At 39.7% G+C, this 13781-nt stretch overlaps 1 protein-coding gene across 1 annotated transcript in view; it reads left to right on the forward strand.

The window, feature by feature from the left end:
• The window catches only part of LOC122560072 (cadherin-like protein 26), an 84252-nt gene extending 72763 nt beyond the window's left edge, over positions 1-11489 (forward strand). The window contains exons 16-17 of the mRNA XM_043710282.1: positions 7796-7885; positions 8969-11489. Of these exons, the coding sequence (XP_043566217.1) occupies positions 7796-7885; positions 8969-9145 (267 nt within the window). The 3' untranslated portion in view covers positions 9146-11489. The remainder of the gene's footprint in view (positions 1-7795; positions 7886-8968) is intronic.
• Positions 11490-13781: the final 2292 nt, after the last annotated feature.

A 13781-nucleotide genomic window follows, 5' to 3' on the forward strand; every position in this document is an offset into this window, starting at 1 on the left:
ATAGATCACATCAACCACTCTGCCCTCATCAATCCTCTTTGTTGCTTCTTGAACCGACTCAATCAAGTTTGTGAGACATGATTTCCCATGCACAAAGCCATGCTGACTATCCCTAATCAGTCCTTGCCTTTCCAAATACATGTACATCCTGTCCCTCAGGATGCCCTCCGACAACCTGCCCATCACCGACGTCAGGCTCACTGGTCTATAGTTCCCTGGCTTGTCCTTACCACCTTTCTTAAACAATGCCACCACATTAGCCAACCTTCAGTCTTCCGGCACCTCACCTGTGACTATCGATGATACAAATATCGAAGTAATGGGCCCAGCAATCAGTTTCCCAGCTTTCCACAGAGTTCTAGGGTACATCTGATCAGTTCCTGGGGATTTATCCACTTTTATGCGTTTCAAGACATCCCAAGAACAAACTGTATTCCTGGAACTGACATTCTGTCAATCACTCCCACTGTAAGTTCCCCTGTCTTAAGTTGGCACTCCAACTTGATCTTACACAGGGGAATGCTAAATTTCTGTCCATCTATCCAACAAATTACCACACTCTCAGGTGACAGATCAGAAAGTGTGCATAATGCCTCATTCCTTACTATCAACAACTAATTAGATCCTGTATCTCTCAAAATTATAACTTCTTGTCCTTCTCCCCCGTTCTTTTTGAGTAAATTTTACCCACAGAGGCAAATTCTTTGTAGAGATCAGGTACTAACTCCACACCCAGACCCTGCCTAGGCTGTGTACTCTCCTGCAGCTCCTCATCTCTTCTTGGGGTCTCCTTTACTACCTTCACTAATGCCACTGGCTTAGCTTCTTTTGCTATATCATTTCTCACAGTGCCTTTCTTTAATGGCCAGTATCGTGTCTTTATATGTCCCATCTTCTAGCAGTGAAAATAACTTTTCCCAGTGCCCTTCTGAAACTACCAGAACTACAATTTTCTGTGCCCCACTCCATTACAGTGAAACACCTGAGGCCCTTCACCTCCTTTCCACTCTCTTGGGCTTCTTTTTCATCCTGTGGTAAATTCTTACCAGTGCTCTCTACTTTTGGTTTTATAGTGTAGGATATCATCTTCTCCCAACTTCTATCCCTGACAGGATGAAATTCTGGCCAGAAGCTTATCTTATGCACCAACAAGTGCATAGATTAGCAGAATCTACTAATTCTGCTGCCCTTCTCACTTCCTGAAATTTCCATTCCTCCACATGAATTCTGACCATCTTTGGAAGTGAGTTTTTAAACTCCTCCAGCAGAATAATCTCTCTTAGAGCCTCAAATGTCCTATTTATTTTCAAAACAAGCACCCATCAATCAAAATGACTATGTTTAATTCTTTTGAACTCAACATAAGTCTGACCTAGTTCCTTCTTTGTGTTTCTGAACCACTGTTTATATGCTTCTGGTTCTAATTCATAAGCACTTAAAATAGCCTGTTTAACCTCTTCATAATCTCTTGACCTCACATCTAACAGTGCAGCAAACACCTCACTAGCTCTGTCTACCAGGTTAGACTGAACTAGCATTACCCATAAATCCTCAGACCACTCCATCTGCATAGCTAATTTTTCAAATTAATTAAAGAAGGGTTCAACAACTTTCTCATCAAAATGTGACAGAGGTTTGACATTTTTATATGTATATCGCTACTTTCTTTTTAATTCTTCATCCTGATAACTTGACTTTGCTGACTAAGTCACAACTTCTCAAGTTCAAATTCTCTCTCTTTCTCTCTCTTTCTCTCCCTTTCTTCTCTCTCTCTCTTTGTTCAGCTAAGAACCTTCACTCTTTCTCTTTTTCCTCTCTCTCGCTCTCTCTTTGTTTATCTTCTAACTCAACTTTCCTCAATAAGTTTCTCTACTGCACTTCTCTGTTTCTCTGGCACACCTAAGTGTTTGAGTAACCTCTTTACAATTTCAGCTTTGCTTTTGTCCTTGGTTAAAGCCAAATCTAACTTATTTGCTAATTCTAAAAGTATGGCCTTTTTTTTCCTTCTAAACTTTCTTGACAAATTTGAGAATCATCTTCAAATCCCAGAAACTCTTTAGCAATTTTAAGAGCCATTTCTCTCACTTTTAATTCACTCAACCACAAACCACCGAGATTAAACATATTGCTTCATCTATGTTTTATTAAAAGATCTAGAAAAATAACCTGCAAGTGTTTAAATCTGCTGAGATGTTTTTGTACCCCAAATCTATTCAAATCTGTTTAAACCAGTTCAGATTTTGGACATGAGCCCCCATACTGTTATGATATGGGGCAAACCCTCCAGCTTAATTTAAAGCCAGCAACACAGAAAAGAATTGACCCATGCAGTAATCTGTAAAAATTCGAGTGGCTATGAACTATTTAAAGTAAAAATTAACAACTTTATTTCTTAAAGTATAGAAGAGAATAATTAACTAACAGCTTTGTGCAAGTCCTTACTCTAACATATCTTTTACCTTACCTTCTGTAATAATCTGATAAAACTCCCAATTAAGATTTACAAAACAACACATTGTTTTGGAACTTGGGAGAGAAAAAAAAAGTCAAAACAACAGCACTTTTAAAAGGGAGAAGAACAGAGAAAGGAAACACATGGTGAGGTCAGTGCAGGGGGGGGGGGGGGGGGGGGGGGGGGGGGGGGGGAGGGGAGAGGGAGGGAGAGAGAGAGAATGAGAGAGAAATAAACCCACACTGCTAACTGACAGAATTGGTAGTTATTGCTTTTGCTGTTGAATTCATGTATCGCTGGACATTGGAGCACATCCGAGAAAATTAACAAACAGTGAAATTCACAACTGATCTTGGAGGAACCTGTTTGGGTCACAGCACAGAAACAGATCAGCGAATTTTAAGCGTGGCCTTACAATAAGTCTGCAGTCATGAGTAGAGTGTGTTGTTTTTTGATTATATGGTTTATTGAGCTATTAAAATATAAGCCATAAATATTAATTTAACCTGGAGCAGTGTTTTGTAGAGGAATAAGACAGTGCTATTTTCTGGGTCTGTAGATTGAAAGAAGCAAAAATGGCCTCCAGTAGAGTGATATGCTCTTCTTGTTGGATGTGGGAGTTTAGGGAGAGTTTACAGGTTACTGAGGATTATATCTGCAATAAATACCATTGCTTGAGAATCCTATCAGATTGAATGGATTGGTTGGACAGAGAGTTAGAGGTAATGAGGAGTTTACAAGAGCAAGGGGATGTGATGGATGGTAGTTATAGGAAGGGGGGAAAGTCTCAGATACAGTCACATAGATGGATTAACTCCAGGAAAGGTAAGAGAGGGAGGCAGGTAGTGCAGGAGTCTTCTGTGGCTATTCCTATTTCAAACAAGGATGCTGTTTTGGAAAATGAAGAGGGTGATGGATTCTCAGGGGAATGTATCACGAACAGCCAAGTTTCAGGTATTGAGACTGGCTCTAATGTAATGGAGATACATCGGGTTCCACGTGATCAATTGTGTTAGGGGACTCTCTAGTCTTATGTACAGACACGTTTCTGTGGCCAGCAGCGAAAAATCAGAATGATATGTTGCATCCCGGATGGCAAGATCAAGCATGTCTCAGAGAGGGTGCAGAATGTTCTCAAGGGGGAGAGGGGCCAGCAACGCGTCATTTTACACATTGGAACCAATGACACAGGAATGGAAAAGGTTAAGGTTCTGAAGGGAGATTATAGAAAGTTAGGCAGGAATTTAAAAAGGAGGCCTTCGAGAGTAGTAATATCTGGATTACTCCCGGTGCTACGAGCTAGTGAGGACGGGAATAGGAGGATCGAGCAGATGAATGCATGGCTGAGGAGCTGGTACATGGGAGAAAGATTCACATTTTTGGATCATTGGAAGTTCTTTTAGGATAGAAGTGATCTGTACGAGAAGGATGGATTGCACCTTAATTGGAAGGAGACTAATATACTGGCAGGGAGATTTGCTGGAGCTGCTCAGGAGGATCTAAAATAGAAAGGTGGGGGGCGGAGGTGGTGGTGGGCCCCAGGGAGATAGTAAAGAAAGAGATCAATCTGCGACTGGTACAGTTGAGAACAAAGGTGAGTCAAACAGTCAGGGCAGGCAGGGACAAAGCAGAGAACAAGGTAGGACTGATAAATTAAACTGCATTTATTTCAATGCAAGAGGCCATAACAGGGAAGGCAGATTGAACTCAGGGCATGGTTAGGAACATGGGACTGGTATATCATAGCAATTACAGAAACATGGCTCAGGGATGGACAGGACTGGCAGCTTAATGTTTCAGGATACAAATGCTACAGGAAGGATAGAAAGAGAGGCAAGAGAGGAGGGGGAGTGGCGTTTTTGATAGGGGATAGCATTACAGCTGTGCTGAGGGAGGATATTCCCAGAAATACATCCAGGGAAGTTATTTGGGTGGAACTGAGAAATCAGAAAGGGATGATCGCCTTATTGGGTTTGTATTATAGACCCCCCCAGTAGTCAGAGGGAAATTGAGAAACAAATTTGTAAGGAGATCTCAGTTATCTGTAAGAATAATAGGGTGGTTATGGTAAGAGATTTTAACTTTCTAAACAAACACTGGGCCTGCCATAGTGTTAAGGTTTAGATGGAGAGGAATTTGTTAAGTGTGTACGAGAAAATTTTCTGATTCAGCATGTGGATGTACCTATTAGAGAAGGTGCAAAACTTGACCTACTCTTGGGAAATAAGGCAGGACAGGTGACTGAGGTATCAGTGGGGGAGCACTTTATGGCCAGCGACCATAATTCTATTAGTTTTAAAATAGTGATGGAAAAAGATAGACCAGATTTAAAAGTTGAATTTCTAAATGGGAGAAAGGCCAATTTTGACGTTATTAGGCAAGAACTTTCAAAAGCTGAATGGGCTCAGATGTTTGCATGTAAAGGGATGGCTGGAAAATGGGAAGCCTTCAGAAATGCGATAACAAGAGTCCAGAGAAAGTATATTCCTGTTAGAGTGAAAGGATAGGCTGATAGGTATAGGGAATGCTGGATGACTAAAGAAATTGAGGGTTTGGTTAAGAAAAAGAAGGAAGCACATGTCAGGTATAGACAGGATAGATTGAGTGAATCCTTTGAAGATTATAAAGGCAGTAGGAGTATACTTAAAACAGAAATCATGAGGGCAAAAAAGGGACATGGGATAGCTTTGGCAAATAGAGTTAAGAAGAATCCAGAGGGTTTTTACAAATACAATAAGGACGAAAGAGTAACTAGTGAGAGAATAGGGCCCCTTAAAGATCAGCAAGGTGCCCCTAGTGTGGAGCCACAGGAGATGGGGGAGATACTAAACGAGTATTTTGCATCAGTATTTACTGTGGAAAGGGACATGGAAGATGTAGAATGTGGGAAAATAGATTGTGACATGGTGAAAATTGTCCGTATTATAGAGGAGGAAGTGCTGGATGTCTTGAAACGCATTAAAGTGGATAAAGCCCCAGGACCTGATCAGGTGTACCCTACAACTCTGTGGGAAGCTAGGGAACTGATTTCTGGGCCCCTTACTTCGATATTTGTATCATCAATAGTCACAGGTTTGGTGCCGGAAGACTGGAGGTTGGCAAACGTGTTGCCATGGTTTAAGAAAGGTGGTAGAAACAAGCCAGGGAACTATAGACCAGTGAGCATGACGTCAGTGGTGAGCAAGTTGTTGGAGGGAATCCTGAGGGACAGGATGTACATGTATTTGGAAAGGCAAGGACTAATTAGGGATAGTCAACATGGCTTTGTGCATGGGAAATCATGTCTCGCAAACTTGATTGAGTCTTTTCAAGAAGCAACAAAGAGGATTGATGAGGGCAGAGCAGTGGACGTGATCTATATGGACTTCAGTAAGGCGTTCAACAAGGTTCCCCATAGGAGACTGATTAGCAAGGTTATGGAATACAGGGAGAACTAGCCATTTGAATACAGAACTGACTCAAAGGTAGAAGAAGTGGTGGTAGAGGGTTGTTTTTCAAACTGGAGGCCTGTGACCAGTGGAGTGCCACAGGGATCGATGCTAGGTCCACTACTTTTCATCATTTATATAAATGGTTTGGAGCATAAGAGGTACAGTTAGTAAGTTTGTTGATGACACCAAAATTGGAGGTGTAGTGGCAATGAAGAAGATTCCCTAGTTTACAATGGGATCTTGATCAGATGGGCCAATGGGCTGAGAAGTGGTAAATAGAGTTTAATTTAGATAAACATGAGGTGTTGCATTTTGGGAAAGCAAATCTTAGCAGGACTTATACACTTAATGGTAAGCTCTGAGGGAGTGTTGCTGAACAAAGAGACCTTGGAGTGCAGGTTCCTAGCTCCTTGAAAGTGGAGTCGCAGGTAGATAGGATAGTGAAGAAGGTGTTTGGTATGCTTTCCTTTATTGGTCAGAGTATTGAGTACAGGAGTTGGGAGGTCATGTTGCGGCTGTACAGGACATTGGTTAGGCCACTGTTGGAATATTGTGTGCAGTTCAGGTCTCCTTTCTATTGGAAAGATATTGCAAAACATGAAAGGGTTCAGAAACAATTTATAAGGATGTTGCCAGGGTTGGAGAATTTGAGGTATAGGGAGCGGTTGAGTAGGCTAGGGCTGTTTTCCGTGGAATGTCAGAGGTTGAGGAGTGACCTTATAGAGGTTTACAAAATCATGAGGGGCATGGATAGGATAAATGGACAAAATCTTTTCCTTGGGATGGTGGAGTCCAGAACTAGAGGGCATAGGTTTCAGGTAAGAGGGGAAAGATATAAAAGAGACCTAAGGAACATTTTCACACAGAGGGTGGTACGTGTATGGAATGAGCTGCCAGAGGAAGTGGTGGAGTCTAGTACAACTGCAGCATTTAAAACACATCTGGATGGGTATATGAATAGGAAAGGTTTGGAGGGATATGGTTTAGGTGCTGGCAGCTGGGACTAGATTGGGGTGAGATGTCTCGTCGGCATGGACAGGTTGGACCAAAGGGTCTGTTTCCATGCTGTACATCTCTATGATTCTTTGACTTTATGACTTCTTATTTTAAAACCAGGCAGCTTTCAGCTCTTCTATTTGGATCTTCCTGTGTCTTCTTTTCTTCTTCTTAGGAATTTCTGCAGCACCTGTTACTGATCGAAAAGGTACCTTTTAAGAGAGCTATTTTTCCAGGCAGTCTGCTTACGTGCTAGGCTTTGCAGTTCTCCTCCCGACTGTTCAATTTTTCCCTAATCTTATACCCCAGAGCATCAGATTGTGTCATTGGCTTTTAAGATTGTCAATATATTCAATTCAAACTTGATTGGAAATTGCTATTTTTTTGGGATATAATTTAAACTGACTGGCCTAGTTCGCATCTGTTTTTTGTCGTTTCCAGGCAACCGGCTACTCCAGTAGCTGGAGCACATTGTGTCTTATTGAGAACACTTGGTGCTGTCACTGCTAGCTTTTAACTCTCTTAAAAGGTATAGGTCACCCACATCTTCAAAACACATAAACGCTTTAATAAATTCAAATCCTATCTTTTTCTCCCTGTTCATTCATGACGTTGCCAGTTGAAACTGGTATAACCACATCAAAAATGATGATGATAACCTTGCATTTATGGCAAGTCTTTCACAACTACAAGAAGCTGCAAAGCGACAATTAACCACTTTCCTAGTTAAATCATTGCTGTCATGAGCGAGATCAGGAATCAAAAATGATAGCAGAGCATTTTACTGAGCTACCCTTTTGGCTGTATTATAAAGTGTAAATCCAAAGAAATGCAATCTTTTATTTAGCCCTGTTGCTTTCAGTTTTTCTTTGCAATTGAATTTATTTGATATTATTAATTTCTGTTTTCACTACAGGGATCTTTCCCATTTCGAAGTAGCATGTTTAGGCCAATTAACAAATCACAAGAACATGACTCAAATGGTTGGGCTAACAGGCACTATTTGGTAAGAAAGAATTACAATGAAATATATTAAAATTAATTGTCAGTTTCCAAAGTGATTTTTTTAAGACAACTAGTGCGTAGAAGTTCTGATTGTACATATCCTTACTATTTAAGAGTGACATCAGGAATTAAGCTCTTGAACTGTTTTTAACTAGCACAAATATTATTACTCCTCAAAGAATGCAGACAATATAACAAAAGTTGCCAATGACAGTGCAAGCAGATAATTACAGTTAGAAATGTATATGACTCACAGCAAGGTAGGCATTTCCTCAGAACTGCTGACTGTCGCAACTCTAATCAACAGTATAGCTAAACAATGCTTAGAAGCATATCAGAGCATGTGTCATGCTTTTGATGATGCTCTGGCAGCAGAACTTCAAAGCAGTTCTTTATCTAAATTAGTCTGCATCCTTTCTGTATCGGAGAGATAAACTGGACTGCCACTTCCTAAACTGTTTTTTTTGTAAATAATCTCCAAATGCATGCAAAACATTGTCCAAACAGAACTGAGCTCTCTGGCAGATATAAAATAAGTTGTGTGACCTTCCGTAAACAAATCTAACAATTAGCTGAAACAATGTGTTTTCTGAGAAATGTCTTGTTAACAAAAAAAACTCTAATGCCCAAAGTGACCTTTTTGAAAGCCAATTCAGAGATCCAAGGATTGTGTAATAAATCAATTTTTCATAATTGTTTAAAACTCCAGCTATCAGTGAAAACCATCAAATATGAAACCTTCATAACAAAGGATTTGTGCTGTTTTTGACATTTACATTGCAGTACCAGCAGCATTTAGTGTTCATTGAGCTTAAAGAAAAGAAAAACCTTATTGTCAGCTCAGGTCATCCTATCAATGATTACTGTATACTAACATTTTCCTTTCATTCTTGTTCTTAAAATATTGATGTTAAGATATTTATGATGGAATTAATTTGCAAAAACAAATGACTTATTTTGATTTTAATTTTCAAAAATAAAATAATGTAAACTGATGTATGGCCACTCTTTTAATAGAAAATCAGATAACCATATTACTTACAGCATATGTATGTTGTTTATTATTGTTTTAACTTTTTTTTAGGAGCCAGATCCTACTTTTAAACCTCATGTGTATAATTCTGAAGGAGATGACCTATGTGAGCCATCTCTTGATGCCATCAGCATAGTTGAAGGTAGCATTGGGTCTGACTACTTGGACAACTTAGATCCAAAGTTTACAGCTCTAGCAAGAATCTGTCAGGAAAAATATCCACTGTAAGTTCAATGGCAACAGAAATAAACTATGAGCACTAAGGAAAGCTCTTTATAAATTGTTCATATTACCTGTTAACAAATTAATGACGTGGGCTAGAGAGCATTGTGTTACCAAGAATTCCAGACAGCTATGTTTCATGTGAAAATGATGCAAAACAATCCTAATTTTTATTCCCTTCTGATTTCCGTATAATTCAAAACAAACCACCTGACCACACAAAACCTGAACGCTGCTGAAACGAGACACGTTGATGAACAACAATCTGTATCTCTTTTCAGCAATAAACAGAAAACTTGTATTACATACTATGATTAAGTTGAATAGCGAAAGACACAAGTGTTCAATATCTGGCTTTTATTTCTCCCCAGTTATGGAGGGAAATCCAAGGAAACTCCTGACAAACTACTTATAAAGTATACTTAAGGGATTTTCTGTTGAAACAATGGTAATGCAATGATGAGAATCATAATGAAAACTGAACTCCAAAACATTACTTTAAATATTTGAACATGGCTTCCTAGTATTGTGCATTTAATTATTTTGTAAATAACAAACTCTTCATAATCTTAAATCTCCCATCCATGTGTGGAATGAACTTCCAGAGGAAGTGATGGATGTGGGGGCAGTTACAATGTTTAAAAGACATTTATAAATACATGAATAAGAAATGTTTGGATGGATGTAGGCCAAGCACAAGCAGGTGGAGCTAGTTTATCTTGGGATTATGGTCGGCATGGATTGGTTGGACCGAAAGGTCTGTTTCTGTGTTTTATGAATCTATGATTTTATGACTCCCAACTGAGAAGGAGAATTGCAGTTGGGTTTTAGGGGCTGTCTTGTGGTGCAGTGATAGTGTTTTATTCTTGCACTGGGAGGCCCAGTTTCAGTCTCACCAGCTTGATTAGAGAAATAAGTTAAAAAAATGGAAATATACTATGCTGTTAATGTGATCAGGCTATAAGGTTTCAATTCTTGTTTTATTTGAATACTGTCACCTAATTGCTGTAAATAATTTACTATTACTGGTAAATATTGGGAAAGGTACAAATATGTAGGTATTTCACAAAATGGATAAATGTTTTTTAATCTAAATTAACATTCAATAGCTTTTTTTGTGGTTCAGGGAATCTTCAGCACTGAAACATGGCAGAATTATTTTTTGCCACTACATTTAATGTGGATGGGGGTGGTGGGTGAAAACAAAGCCAATTTAATAGTGAGGATAACCCATCTTTTTATCCTGACCACAAATTCTTGTCTCTATACACAGATTTGATAACCAAAAGTCATCCCTTTCTTGCTCACTGTCTGTAAATTACAGTGGAGGAGTTAGTCCTTGTAAGCCAATTCATTTCCCTTACTTCACCACAACTATTGCTAACCCAAAGGACCATGAAGAAACGGGTGCTTCTACTACCTGCATTGGCAGAAGGCCTGAACATGTCTTTTTGAAGAGATAGGATACAATACTAAGCATCTCTCCTTTGCTTATGTCTTCGCCATTATCTTTCTGAACACCAGCACATTTAAAATCCTTAGATATCTTAAATTATTCCTAGTTCCTCAGACCTCCTTTGCTACCTTTAATGTTTCACTAGATTTATCACTGGCTTTTTCATTTTCACTTGCTATGAACTCACCCTAGTGAGAGAGTTCAAACTTCTTGCTTGATTGGATTCAAGTTGGGAAAGTGGATTGGAATGGGAAGAGGGTCAGAATGGAGTATGGAAATTCTGCCTCAACTGTACGGTAGCGACAAGAGAAATCCAGCTCAGAATTTCTCTCATGAGTTTGAATTAAGATAAAAAATGACAGATTCTGTTCTGGGAATTTTAATCTAAGTTAACATTCAATAGCTTGTTCTTTTCTTGAATGATTGTGCATTGGATAAGCTTTAATGAATCTGTGTATATTAGTGCAGTTAGCTGGATGGCTGGCTTGTGATGTGGAGTGATGTTAACAGATTGGGTTCAATTCCTGCATCTGCTGAGGTTACCATGAAAGATTCTCCTTCTCAGCCTTTTCCCTCACCTCAGATGTGGTGACCCTCAGTTAAAATAACTCTTAGTTGTTTCTTTGCAATAGTTGAACTACGGGATTTTTACTTATACATGCTTTCTATAATAATGGTATAAATTAAGTGATTAGAAGTTAACATAATAGATATAATGATACATATTTATCTATTTAATGAACAACTGTTTTGGAAAGTTGTTACATTTGAGAGTGGCTTATATTAGCTTTAATTTTGCAGTTCCTAACTTTGAACATGTTTCCTGACACAATGTATGCTTATAAGTTTTGCATTTAATTTACATAAACATAGTGAAATGTGGAATAAATTATGGGCTGAAAATTACAATATTTTGGCGGTGTATTTTTTTTCGTTTCATGGACAATTCCTCTCTGTGAGGACTTGTGGGTTTTCTTAAGTTATTGTCCTAACCTCACATTTATTGCCAACTCCACCCTTCTGGCACTCCTCTTGTTTGATACTAGCCTGATTCTACCACATGTTGTAGCTGAAAGAAGTCATCATTCACTAGATGTCTCAGAATCCAGCGCTATCTCTGGAATTAGTATGCCATTACATTGCTCTCCTGGACAAATGTCTGCAATAGCTTTGCACAGTTCGTGACAGTTGCTCCAAACTTGGCCCAGAAGGGGAAATTGGCACCTCACTTAGTGGACAGGGATCTTGAGGTCCTGCTGAATAGTGTGGTACAGAAAGGGACCTCTGCACATCCCCCAGGAGAGGCAGTAGAAGCCATGACAGCAGATCCTGCCAGCCTGATTTGTGATTGTCACTCCTGTCAGTGGACTCTCAGAGTCTGGAGAAATGCCCAGCCATATTGTAAGTAGGTCAATGACCTTCTCTGCTCTGCTAAGGTAAGTACCAATAACTTCTGACTATTAACTCTCACTCATACTATCTCTGCTATGCACTCCCACCAAGGCTATGCCCTACAACAGTCATTGGTATGTGCAACATCATCCCTCATTTGCTGTCAACTACCCAATCTCCCTTCACTTCTAATCCTGCAAGACTTCTGTGTCCCTCCTACTCAGTCATAATGTGTCAGTATCATAAATATCCCTGTGCTAGCCATTTTTATTTTACTCAATCCTTCCCCTTTTCTCATGCCAGGAGAAAATAACCCTAGTATGGGTGGTGGGGTGCCCGACATCTCGCTCCTCATGTCACATGAGAAGGGAGATCTGCCCCTAACTGCCCCAAATGGGATAGATCCAGAATGGGTCGAGCATCTCAAAACTTTGAAGCCATGAGGTGTGGGCCATTAGCAGCATTAGTATTATACTCCATCATGATCTGCATCTTAATGGACTAATATGTAGCTCAATGTACCCCTCAATCAATATAAAGAACTAAACTTGGTTTAATGAAGAATGTAGTAGAACATGCATTTCTGAAAATAAGATACCAGCCTGCAAGTTACAATTCAGGATTACTTGTATGCAGAACAGCAGAAGTAGCATGTTATAGGTATATCTCAGTGAAAAAATTAAAAAAAAAGTCAACATTGGCATTACGTTACTGAGAATGAAGAAAGTGTTCTGAGATGCAGCATGTTTAATCATTGAATTAGATGAAGTTTCTGCATGCAATGTTCCTTGCAGCAGCACACTAATAAGAGGTGCCAATGCACTCCAAAGTACAGCATTAAAGTGCAGCAAAGTAAATGGAGCAGGGATATGCCATGACAGTAGAGACAGTCTGGCTGCCAGTGTCTATGGGGTTAAAAATCACACAACACCAGGTTATAGTCCATCAGGTTTAATTGGAAGCACACTAGCTTTCGGAGCGATGCTCCTTCATCAGGTGATAGACTATCACCTGATGAAGGAGCGTCGCTCCGAAAGCTAGTGAGCTTCCAATTAAACCTGTTGGACTATAACCTGGTGTTGTGTGATTTTTAACTTTGTACACTCCAGTCCAACACCAGCATCTCCAAATCTCTATGGGCGTAGGGTGTATGTAGCTGCTGCCCTGGAGTTCATTCCAAGATTTTTTTGTCAAGTATCCATAAGATCATAAGATATAGAAGGACATTGATGCCTGTTCTTTTCAGTCCATTGTGTCTGCTCCACCATTCAATCATGGCTGATGTGTTTCTCCACCCCGCTATCCTACCTTCTCCTCATAACCATTGATCCCAATATCAGTCAAGAACCTATTTATCTCTGTCTTAAATACACGCAATGACTTGGCCTCTACAGCTCTCTGCAGCAATGATTTCCACAGATTCATTACCTTCAGGTTGTATGCAAAAGTGCAAAACCTCACATTTTCCCAGATTGTATTTCCTGCCACATGTTTGCCCACTCTCCTGACATGTCCTAGTTCTGCTGCAGCCTCCTGGCTTCCTCAACATTACCTGTCTGTCCACCTATCTATGTGTCATCTACAAACCAAGCAATAATGTCCTCAGTTCCTTCATCCAGATCGATAATGTAAAACTTGAATGGTGCGGTTAAAACACTGACTCCTGCAGAACTCCACTAGTCAATGGCTGCCATCCTGAAAAAGACTCCTTCATCCACATTAGCTGCCTTTTGCAAGTCAATGCATTATTGATGCCAGTGCCTTGCCCCTAACAGAGCCTCCTGTGCAGCATAT

The sequence above is a fragment of the Chiloscyllium plagiosum genome, chromosome 20, assembly GCF_004010195.1.
Source record: "Chiloscyllium plagiosum isolate BGI_BamShark_2017 chromosome 20, ASM401019v2, whole genome shotgun sequence".
Taxonomy (NCBI): Eukaryota; Metazoa; Chordata; class Chondrichthyes; order Orectolobiformes; family Hemiscylliidae; genus Chiloscyllium; species Chiloscyllium plagiosum.